Source organism: Dicentrarchus labrax, unplaced genomic scaffold (assembly GCF_905237075.1).
Source record: "Dicentrarchus labrax unplaced genomic scaffold, dlabrax2021, whole genome shotgun sequence".
NCBI classification, from domain to species: domain Eukaryota; kingdom Metazoa; phylum Chordata; class Actinopteri; family Moronidae; genus Dicentrarchus; species Dicentrarchus labrax.
This window is the reverse complement of record NW_026136705.1, coordinates 4074523-4086937: the sequence shown is the minus strand read 5'-3', so window position 1 is coordinate 4086937 and position 12415 is coordinate 4074523. Positions and strand designations below refer to the sequence as shown.

At 38.5% G+C, this 12415-nt stretch overlaps 2 protein-coding genes across 2 annotated transcripts in view; both read right to left on the bottom strand.

The window, feature by feature from the left end:
* Positions 1-12415, bottom strand: part of LOC127363980 (cerebellin-1) — a 45117-nt gene that overhangs the window by 15211 nt on the left and 17491 nt on the right. The window lies entirely within an intron of this gene.
* On the bottom strand, positions 1470-3375 carry LOC127363984 (complement C1q-like protein 4). The gene is made up of 3 exons (XM_051401017.1): positions 3097-3375; positions 2676-2807; positions 1470-1942 (listed from the first exon to the last, which is right to left on the bottom strand). The coding sequence occupies exons 1-3, from the start codon at positions 3320-3322 to the stop codon at positions 1668-1670; spliced, it is 633 nt and encodes a 210-aa protein (XP_051256977.1). The 5' UTR covers positions 3323-3375; the 3' UTR covers positions 1470-1667.

Genomic DNA, 12415 nt, shown 5'->3' with positions numbered 1-12415 from the left:
TGTCCTTCAGCCTGGTTTCTACAGCTCCCAAGTTTTTCTCCAAGAATAGTGGAACATCTTAATTCAATCAGTGAGAGTACTTTAATTGTTTTTACAGATGGATCTAGAGATCCAGTAAGTGGGAGAGCTGGTTTTGGGGTATATGTGGAGCAGATTGGGTTGAAGATTGGTCGACGTATTTCTAATGGAAGCTCTGTTTTCACTACTGAGTTAATGGCAATTCTATGGGCTTTATGGTGTATTGAAGAAGCCAGACCTAAAGAAGTCACTATCTGCTCTGATTCTGCAGCTGCTCTGGAAACTTTAAGAGCAGGACAATCTACAGCTCATCCTGACATTGTGAATGACATTTTGAATGTGGTTTTTAGAATTGGGTTTGCTTGCAGCATTACTTTTTGCTGGGTTCCAGGGCACGCTGGGGTTAGGGGGAATGAGCAGGTGGACCACATTGCAAACGAAAGCTTAAGCAGAGAAATAGATGTCCACTTATCCATGGGGAGAGTGGTGTGATTTCAATGCATTTATGTGATAAGGGGGAATAATTTCATACTTTAAGAGGCATATAGACACTTTTGGGTTAAAATATTTATTGAAACTAAAACTCTTAAAGGTGAATTCATCAAAGGTGGGTTTAGAAAACTGCATGTGTTTAATGTAATAAGAGATCCAAGATAATTATTAAAACTGAGTTAATAAGGGTTAAAATACAGAAATTAAGTAAGTTGAAAGAACCTAAAAGCCCTGCCCTTATTTATGACTATTGAGGGGATCACTACATGTGCATGTTATTGCACATACAGTACAGCAAATAGCATGTAATCTGACAGACTGTTAATCACAGCTGAAATAGTGTCTCATAGTTGTCCTAAAATTCACTTTTCTAATCTTCCTCACATGTATATCCATCCTGTTTTAAAATCACTATTACTACTACTACCACCACTACTACTAGATTCTGAAGTTCCTTGTTTACTAAGTCAGTCAAAAACGGTCCTATCTATAGTTTGTTTTTTTCCGTTCTGGGCTACTGTAGAAACATGGCAGTTCATGCTTCCACAGATAGCGGCCCACTGTGTCTGTAGAATTTTTTTTATAATATGTCAATAATATCAATGAATATTATATGCCAATAGATCCTTCTTAATGTTACACACTGGAACTTTAAATTATCTCTTACATGCATTAGTCTATAACTTGGCTCAAACAGCAATTCCAGATTCAATTCAGTTTTATTTGTATAGCGCCAATTCATAACAGAAGTCATCTCAGGACACTTTTCAAATAGAGCAGGTCTACACTGTACTCCTTACTCCCAACAGTACCCACCATGAGCAAGCACTTGGCTAGGCGGCAAGGAAAATTCAAATTCAGTCATTTTTACAGCCACATAAAAACATACAATTCAAATAAAGCAACACAATAACCTTTTTCCCCCATGGACATTTCACACTACAACAACACACTGAAGATGAAAACGAAGAAAACATTTTATTTGCAGGTTGATGTCAACAGAAAGGCCATATGGTCATAAAAATCATAATTGTCTGTGGCACATTTCAGGAAAACCTGCCCAATAGATTATGAGATACAGACAGTAGTTTTCAGTGATCTTGGATTTTTGCAATCATCTTCAAGCAGGAATGAGTAGATATACAGCCTATCAATTCTCACATCTGAGTGACCAAAAGCCCACTGAAAGTTGTATGGTAGTCAGTTCCCCAAATACGTGTATTTTCAGCCAACTGCACGTACACCTGGTCTCCTTGCTGCAGCTGCAGGAACACTGCGTTTCCTCCATTACCACTTGTCTCTGGCTGGAGATGATGGGTCATGGCTATGAGTTGATTGTTCTTGAAGAGTTTCAACATTGCTTTAGGTCCTGCTCCAGTATGATAGAAGATAGAAAATTGGTAAACACCTGCCACAGGGGCAACGAAGATACCTGTGGAAACAACAGTGTGTTTTTATATTAATTTTTTCAATTACATTTATTTTATTTTTTTTTACCGTTTAGCTTGCCTAACATCATATTAACTCTTCTGGGTTGAACATTTATGTCTCATGGGTTTCCTCAGGTGCTAAAACAGCTCAGTATTAAGCCACAACATCAATTCTGCCATACATTTGACCCTGTGAATGATGTGATTGACACCACTTACACATATTTATTTGCTGCAATTATCTCAACAGTGTACCCCATCATGGTTGTTAAGACAGCTGCCGCAGCCCTGTTTTGCCCATTAATCCTCAGAGTCTGCCACCTGACTCTCACGTCACCTGTTTCCACTTTCCCTTATCAGACCTGCACTATATTTACTTGATTATTTCTTTATACCTTCCTGTTGTGAGTGCCAGGTATGCCTTTGATTTCTGGCCTGTAACTAGAACCCTGAAACTAAACTTTTGTCAAGCACTTTGTGACCTTGCTGTGTGAAATGTGCTATGTTAAATAAACTTTACTCACTTACCTACCTTAACCTGGCAGGTAATCTGTACCTGCCTGTCAGTCTGTCTCCTACCCACCAGTCACTTGTTTGAATTTTGTACCCAGTGAGCTAACTCTTTTTAATAAATATCATTGAACTGTTTCTGTCTGCCTGGATTGCCTGTTGCCTCGCACTCACCTGCCTAATAATTGAATACTGAGTAAAACATGTAGGTGGACTGAGTTTTACCTGTGAATTGGTTGTAGGCATTACCAATGTTTGTAATCACTTTTCTGTAGACTAAAGTTATGTCTGTGTTGAAGGGTCCAATGTGTTTCTCTCCTCCTCCTGTTGCTGCACTGAATATCACCTTGGTTGTTTCTGTGGAAAACAAGAAATTCTGATCACATCACTTTGTAAAGTATATTCAGAGTCCTCTAATGAAAAACAAAAGAAGAATAAGTTGTTTCTATGCAATACTGACAAAAATCCTCTAGCAAGCATGTGAATATTTAGTATATAGTATATATATATATATATATATATATATATATATATATATAGTCAGGAGACATGCTCTATCATGCTACTTACATATTTTGTTGTTTAGTTTGGACGATGTTTTGTTTTGTTTAAATTCAATTAATCATGCATATACCATCACAATTACCATTGTTCCTCAGTTCCTGAATCTGGTTTTCACTGTTCTTCAGCCTGGTTTCACTGTCCTCCAGCCTGGTTTCTACAGCTCCAAGTTTTTCTTTCATGGCAGCAAACTCCTTAATGAGGTCACACATATCAGGATGGCATAACTGTGTTTCAGTAGCAGTGCCATCATCCTGGGCCGAAATCGAGCCACAGAAAAGCAAAACAAACCATAAAATGGTGAAATTCATCTTCCAGGTTGATTCAAGATCACACAGTCACCTAAACTCTGACTGCTGTGATCCTGCTGGCTGCTTTTATGTTGTTTGATGATGACCAGTTAATTTTTAACATGCCATTTGGTACGTGACTTTATTATCTCTTTTTGGGATCAATAAAGCAGCATCGTATCTGATCTGTTTCATTAATTAATCATGCATATCCCATCACAAAATTCCAATGAAGTCTTCAAATTTCACTTTATTTTTTGTTCCCACATCCAGAATCAGTTTTTTTACTTTCTTTCAGTTTGGTTTCTCTTATGTTTTTCTCTCGTGGCAACCAACTCTCTCATGAGGTCACACATATCAGGATAGCATACTGTAAAAAGTGAGACTAGGGTTAATATTCATGAAATAAATAATAGTAACCTATGCATAATAGAAAAGAAAATGTGAAGTTTGCATTAACACTGACTTGAATACAACAAATCCCAATTTTTTATCAATTAAATTTTACTTCATTTTGTTTGAATAAATTTAATTGTATTAGGGTTAGGGTTAGGCAATCTGCAACTTTAACTACACACTGGTCCTTTAAGAACAAACATTCTTGCTCTCAGGGGTGAGTAATTATGATTTACATTCTGCATTTTGTTTTCTGTCATGGTTTGTCTTATTTTATTGAAGTTCATGTGTGTTTCCTGTTTTATTTTGTATTCACCTCCCCTCTTATTTCAGATCCCTTCACTTACTGCCCATGTGTGTTTCCCTCCAGTTGTAATGTTTTCTAAGCCCTAATGACTTTCACCTGTGCCCGATAACCCCCTAAACCTGTATAGTGTATGGTCTCTGTGTTTTCTCCTTTCTGTGTTCATCTTCGTCTGTTTAGTCAAGTGTTCCAGTATTCTCTTTTCTGTGCTTTGGTTGTTGGATTTTTGCCCGCCATGTGACTTTTTTTGCCTTTGCTCCTTGGACTCCTTTGCCTGTTTGGATTACCCATGCATTGAACTTTACTTAGTAAACAAATTGATTTATCCACTGAATCCCTGTGTGCGTTGATGTGTGTTAGTAACAATGCTTTGATCTGACGTTAATAACTTGATGTTTTATAAAGCTTTGCTTTGCAAGATGATTTCTTTTTAGAAGACAATATAGATTTTGAATTTCTTAAAAACATAATTTTTGAATTATTGCCTCTCTTCTGCATTTAAGTGACAAGAGAAACACAGAAAGTTTTATGATAGTCATTTTCCAACCCTATATTTGCATGTAATTGCACATACAGTAGAGCAAACAGCATGAAATCTGACAGACCGTCAATCACAACTGAAATAGAGTCTCATATTTGTCCTAAATCCATTTTCCTGGCACTTTTAAGCAAAGCACCACATGGTGGTTAACACATTTTAGTCATACTTAACATATTGACCTAAAAACTTTAACATCACAATCAGAGTTTGAAAACATACTGCAAATCTTGTACTCAAATTCTGTCAAAATTACCACAACGTTCTCCCAAGAATTGTGGCAAAAGCTGTTCTCTTCATAACCCAAGGCCTAAGAAGCAGCTCCTATTCATGTCGCTTGTCTCTTAGTTCCTTAAACAGCATTACAGCGATGGCAAATAAATTCAGATTTGATTTGAGCTATGAAGACTTCAGGTTATGTATGAGGCCGATGGCACAAAGTCAGATGAGAGCCAGGAATCCACGAGTGCCAGGAGTCCAGGAGTCATCAGGGTATCATGGCACAGACAAATCCCAGATTACTGTTGCACAGTAAGTCATTCCAGCACTTTCTCGCTGTGAGAACCAAAGACACAGAGGTCAGTCAGCATGACACAAACCAAATAAAACTCATATAAATTCAAAATCTTTAATTGCACTGTATGGTAAATGAGTAATATTATACATTGTTACTTGTTAAATCATTGCCATTTTATCATTTAATACATATTGAAGTCTTATTTAAATGTGTCTTACATCATTTAAACACTCATACATTATGCTTTTAAGGTAAACATTGTATTGTCAGTTACCTGTAAAATGAATTAGTACACAGTGCTCCTTGCGCCAGTTATTTGGCTCTCCTTTACACCAGTCTGAGTAATTGGGACGAGTACCATCAATCCAATACCACATACCCTCCTAGTAGACAAAATAATAAAAAAACAGCCTTAAATAAATTCCTCACAGCTCATCTCTAATTTACTTGTTGTGCATCAGAGCCTTCGATCCACGCTGGTCTGTACTGTGCCAGTCTCCTAATAAAAATTTCAGAGCTGCTGTGCACAGAGGCTAGGTTTGCACGATAGGCATGACAGTATCTCTACAGTGGGAATAAACAGACAGACAGAGAGGAGTTGCCAAGAGCAAAAATTTCCGCTCAATAATATGAAAACACCAAGTCAGGAGACAATGCAAATGTTTTGCGCCAAGTATGTGAGTCCATGCAAGCAGAAGAAGCCCAGAAAGAAGCATTCTGCACAAAAATAATACAATAATACAAATATGTGCCTCTCTTGACAACAACATGTTCTCCTGAAGGCAAATAAATAAGCGAGGGTAATGAGTCTCACTTGAAATTTGAATGTAACAAATGAAGAAAAAAAAAAACACATCTACTAACCTTTTGTGGGTGCATCTGTCCCACAGCAAGAGTTGAACAGTTTAACAAACAGTAGCAGTTATTGACTTTGGCTGTCCAGTTATTTTGTATCTATACAAATGAATAGGGTTTCTCTCTTTCTGTAGATGATATCCACGTGTCACACAAGTAGACAATGTAATACTCTTTAGTAAAAATCAAAAGAAATTTAACTCACTTTCTTCAATGGTTGATTCTGTCCCTGCTACTGCCTGTTCCTCTGAAATACATGGATACATTGAAACATTACTGACAGTGACAGTGGATCAACATTTTTTTCAGCAACCTGCACACAGAGCTGTTACAGAAAAAGTAACTGAAGACATATTGAAGACCATTTGCAGTGTGTAAAAATCAGATATGCTATTAAGACTTTTATTGGGAGAAACTTAGTGACTGTAAACCCATTAAATAAAGGTCAGAAAATAATAAGCGTTAGCCACAAATTCAATTTTTGTATTGGTCTAGTGATAGAGTTCGTTGAGTCTCGTGAGCAAAAGTGGATCAGATATCCATTCCCCCCCCCAACGAAACCCACTCTTCAACTTCTTTCAGGAACAGAAATACTATCAAGTATTGCACTCCCAGAGTCATGTGACCATCGCGAGGGATTTCGTCGCTCCGCAGAAACCCCCAATATTTTAGTATTCCTATCATACCCAACGCTACTTTTTAAGCTCTCGTTAATTTTTATGATCTGTGGAAGATTTGTGCACACCAAGATGGCAGCTAGTTCGAAAAAAACGACAAACAGCCGGAAACAGCTCGTTCAGCCGACAACATGGAGCTCGCCGAGCTAGTTAAGCTAGCAGTTGCAGAAGCTATCAAGGAGGCTATCCCAACACTCGTGGAGGACGTGGTGTCTCAGCTGACAAGCAAGAAACAGGCTCTGGTGGATGTACAGGTCGCGGTATTCTGTGGCGAAATGGTTGCCATGCAGGCTGATATTTCTAAGTGTATGGACTAAATGGAGAAGGACGAGAATCGTATGGTGGAGGTGGACAGCCTTCTCTCTTTGTCGGTGAGCAAACTGGCAGCAAAGCACGTCCAGCTGGAGGACAACATTGCCGACATGGAGGACAGGTCACGCAGAGATAACCTACGTGTGCACGGAGTCCCTGAAAACGCAGAGACATTGCATGTTCTTGCTTTCCTGTCGGATGCCATACCACGGTGGTTTCCTAACCTGGGCTCTGCTGAAATTATGCGTGCACACCGTGTAGGTGCCCCGAAAGAAGACACAAATGGCAGACCTGTGCCTCGCACCATCATCTTCAAGCTGCTGCGCTTCACAGACAGAGATAAGATCCTGAAAGTGGCGCGCTATGCGGCCGTGGAGTTGGAGGGAAGGACCACCCGCTTCACCCCGGACTACAGCCCGCACACTTTCAAGCACAGGATGGCCTTCTCCGAGGCAGTGGACGCTCTGCAGAAACTGGACTTTCGCACCTTTCTCCTCTATCCTGCAAAACTTAAGGCGACGCAAGGAGGAGTGAACCATCTTTTCAACACACCATGGGAGGGAAAGGATTTCATCAATTCTCTCAGTGAATAGTCTACAACTACAGAGGTAATCCAACCAGCTGGCTAGTTTAATGTTAAATGTTTTTTAACCTAATAGGCAAATTCGACCAGATGTCTGACGTGGACTTCCAGGCGTAGCCTGCAATGACATTCTCACTGATTTTCTACAGAGTGATTTTTGGTTATTTATTTTATTTTATTAAATCGTTTTACTCTCTTTCCAATGATAAAAGCCAGCTTTGCATGCTTTATAACGAGCCGTTATTGCCTATGTTCCAACTGTAAACATACTCAAATTAACTGGACTTTAGCTCTCCATGCTTTGAATAAGTCCAGCTGCCTTATGTTGCTGTTGTTAATTGTTTCCTGTTTGATTTTTGTTTGAGATCTCAAGGTCTGTTTTCAAAAAGAAAGGTTGGTGTTATAGTCGTTGCATGTTGCCAACTCTACTATAAATTACAAATTTTACCAGACATGTTCTATTTGTATTTAGTACTAATATGCACCTATAACCTACAGCATGTTTGTACACTCTGTGTAGCTCATTTACAATTGTTATGATCATTACTATGGTATGATATAATGTGGGTTAGCGCGCTGGGAAGGAACACGCCTCTCGAAGATCACAGGTCCAACTTGTGGGGGAAAGTTAGGCTCCCCAGGAGGAGTCAAATTTTGGTTTTGGTTTTTCTATGTTCTCACATTTGTGTGGGTTTTTGTTTCACGCCCTTTCTCGTTCTTTGGAGAGTGGCGAGTTCATGGCGACAGGGATTTTGGGGTGGGATGGATCTCTCTCAGCAGCTTTAATTTCACTTTTTGGTCGGTCAGCTGCACTGTAGGTTGTTTCTCCAACCTTCGTCTTGTAGGTATCACAATACTAGCCTCTATTAGTTATTATGAATAGTATGCATGTAATCAGCTGGAATGTAAATGGGCTGAATGGTCAAATTAAGCATACAGCCTGCTTAGACCTCTTACGCAGACAACATGTGGACGTTGCCTTTATACAGGAGTCCCACTTAAGAACTATAGATGTCTGTTATTTTCCAACAAGCACTATTATGTGGCCGCCTCAGTATCTCTGGACACTAAAACTAGGGAGTCACTAGTAGTACTGAGACGTAACCTCTCAATAACTATACTTGAACAATCTGGTAGTGAGGATGGTAGGATTTCTTATATTAAGACTATTATATCTGGACGCAAATTTGCTTGTATTTCAGTTTATGCCCCATCCCAATATGAACCAAAGTTCTTTCCCAACTTAACAGAAGTTTTATTGCACCTTCAGGACTTCTCGCTCATCCTTGGCGCAGACATGAACTGTAATTTAAATGTGACATCTGCTCAACGCTCCACGGCCACACAGCTACAAGCATCAGAAGACTTTCAGAACTTTCTGTCAGTATTTAGCTTAACAGACCTTTACTGCGCTATCAACCCCACATCTAAACAATATAGTTTGTATTCAGCAAGATATCAGAGTTTCTCCAGAATAGATTATTTATTAACTTAAGCTACTTCCCTTTCTGAAATACATGATGTTGTTATCAAACCTTGTTCTTTATTAACTTAAGCTACTTCACTTTTTGAAATACATGATGTTGTTATCAAACCTTGTTCTTTATCAGATCATAGCATTGTCGCAGCATGCTTCACACTCCTAGGTACACCCCTTAGAGTTCCACGCTGGTAGTTCAAAAATAGAGATTGCTGTACTTTTGTCAAAGAAAAGTTAAATACTTTTATAGATGTTAATGCAGGCTCAGTAGATGATTCTAGATTTTTATGGGATGCTTTAAAGGGTTGTATTAGGGACTCCTCAATTTCATTCTCATCCCACCTTAATGAGAGTAGATTAAGCAAGATAACTGAACTGGAGAATACTCTCACCCAGCTAGAGGCGCAACAACAAGCCACATGTTCTGAGGCATTACAAGGCCGAATAGCTGTGACAAGAACTGAGTTGAACTCTTTGTTAAGACGTAGGGCGGAGTTCTTAATGCATAGGACCAGAAGAACATATTATTTCAATGGCGCCAGACCAAGTCACCTTTTAGCTCTAAGATTGAAAAATCATGAAAAATATTCAAACATTACAGCCATTAAAACACATCTTCGCACCCTGAGCAACCCACTTGATATCAATTCTGAATTTAAATCTTTCTATTCATCTCTTTACAAATCTGAAATTTCCCTTGATACGGAGGCGTGTGCAGATTTTTTTCAGGATCTTAATCTAACTTCTTTGTCTGACAACAAATCAGAGCGACTCAATACCCCCATTTCTCTAGAGTTGAGGAAGGCTCTTGTTAATATGAAAAAGGGCATTCTATTCGATCCTATTGTTGGACACTGAAAAAGCGTTTGACTGATTAGAATGGGAATATCTCTGGACAACGTTGGACACATTTGGGCTAGGTATGCATTTTGTTAATATGATTAAGGTTTTATATGCAAATCCCTCAGCATGGTTTGCACAGACCTGGTGTATGCTAATATACCATTGAAAAAAGACAAATTACGTCTGGGCCCTGTTATTTCATTTCTACTTGCATCTTACCGTGCTCTAATGAAGCATGTTGGCACAGATTATAAATGGCATAATCACACACCACTTTTTAATAACTTCTCACTACTTACTGGTAATGTGCCCTTTTCATTTCCACATTGGAAGAATAGGGGAGTGAATGTATTAAAAGATTTGTATGGCGTCCATGGTTAACGAGCTTTTAACAATCTACAAGCTGAATCAGATCAGCTATGCGGGCATACGGTGTCCCGTGGGGAACAGCTCTCCCTACACATTCTCTACGTAAGTCACTTGCTTCAGTAGGACCTACACGGGCGATGGTTTCTAAACTTTACAAATTCATTTCTGGACCCTATAAACCCTTACCAGTAGAGGGTATCTGGAATAGAGATTTAAATGAAGTAAATGATAGAGATATTTGCTGGGTTCTAATATTATTGAGAGATAGGGGTTCTAATATTATTGCCTTCCTAAGGATGTACAAGAGACTTTGTTTCTGTTTACATTACTGGGTAAGGAAAATGGGGAAAAAAAAGGAAAAAGAATTGCACTCCCAAGGGTCACGAAGCCGCCCTTAGTAGACCAGCTCAGTATGTGGTGGGTGACAAATAACCTAACCCTAACTCTAACCTGGCCTAGAATCACCTCTATATCCAAGAATCAATGATGGTGTCCGAAACAACCCTGATTTATTGGGTGTTTATCATTCTTATTTTTTTAAATAATCATTTTTTTATTTATTAGATTGAAAAACATCCAGCAATTCCTAGTATCCTACTTGTAAATGTCTAGTTCTTGGAGCACAAGATGATCCAGGTCAAGAAGAGCCAGGTCAAGAACAAGATTCAAATAGGATGTAAGAGGCTCTCACATCCTCTGTCTGACTGAAACATGGTTCACTCCCCAGGTCCTGGATCAAGCCTTCAATCATCCCTCTTATTTTTTGAATGGACAGAGCAATGGACTCTACACAATTGATGCAAAACTCTCCTAAACCTGCTAGCCTAAATTCTAACATATGAAAATCTCATGCCATCCATTCTTCCTCCGCCGAATTATTACTTCAGTCCTCTTCTCTACTGTGTACATTCCAAACCAAGGGTGGCAAGCTATCAAAATCAAATAATCCAAAATATATGATGTGTTTTGCCAGCACCAAGTTCTGGATGCTGTCGTCATCATCTCTTGGGATTTTAACAAAGCCAATTAATACATTTTCTGACAAAGTTTCAGTACCTGTCTCAAGACTCTGGACCCTTATTATTCTCAAGTCAAGGAGGGCTTCAATGCTAATTCTGATAACATGCTGGATAACTTTGACTGTCAACATCAGTGATATGAATATATTGAGGAGTTTCAAGTCCAAGATACTAATACTATCCTATAACTGTGACAAATGTCTTTTCACCAAATTAACTGTTTCAAGCAAGCTGTTATGCATAACAGTAGAACACAGTTTATTGCTCTGAACCTAAGTTGGACTATTTTATGTGATTTTACAACAATATTTACCGTACATGTGAACATATAATAAGAATAAACTGTCATGTAGATGAGAAATACTGCTGCGTCCTCTCCCTACCCCTCTCTGTTTGGGATTCTTGTGTTGTCAATGTCTCTTGAGTTCCCATCAATTTAGGAGGAGTTTTTATTGTTTGGTAATAGATATCGGATCCATGTTTGAAACTAGTAAACAATATTAGTCAAATATTAAAGAATACAAGGTTATTGTACTTTCATTTAAAATGCAGATTTGTACGAAGAAATTCAGATATAGTTCCCTTTATAGTACTCATAAAAATATGGATTAAAAAGTCATAAAAAAAGATTGTGCATACCATAGGTTCTACAACCCCCAATCTACAGTATTTATACACCAGAAGTGCAGAACCAGAGCTCCTTTGATTATGATGGGTCCCCACCACCCCCAGCAATAGACTATTCCAGCTTCTGTGCTCACGGAAATCCCTTGGTTTGGCGAGCCACAGTGAGTTTTGATTGGGAAGCAAGGTGTTATAGATGAAAGTGGAAAACAGCTCATTGTTCTGAACCAAAGTTGGACTATTTTATGTGATTTCACAGCAATATTTACTGTACATGTGAACATGTCATCAGGATATGTAGATTAGAAATACTGCTGTGTCCTCTCTGTGTTTGTAATTCTTGTGTTGGTACAGTAATACTGATATCCCCTGAGTTTCCATGAATTTAGGGGTTTTTATTGTTTGATAATAGATATTTGATCCATGTTTGATACAAGCAAACAATATCAGTCAAGTATTCAAGGTTATTTTGTTCTTATTTACAATACAGAGTTGTATAATAAAATCCATCCTTTATGCTACTCATATAACAACCATCCATTTTTTTTCAAACTTTCTCTTTCTGAAGACGATAAAGCTTATGTTGACTGTGCTTGA

Bases quoted from the DNA above. Each gene is read 5' to 3' on its own strand.
- LOC127363984 (XM_051401017.1), bottom strand. From the start codon at position 3,322: ATGAATTTCACCATTTTATGGTTTGTTTTGCTTTTCTGTGGCTCGATT. The intron at 2,808-3,096 runs GTAATTGTGATG...TGTTTTCCACAG, and splicing joins TCAGGAACTGAGGAACAATG to AAACAACCAAGGTGATATTC. The intron at 1,943-2,675 runs GTAAAACTCAGT...TTGTTTCCACAG, and splicing joins TGCCTACAACCAATTCACAG to GTATCTTCGTTGCCCCTGTG.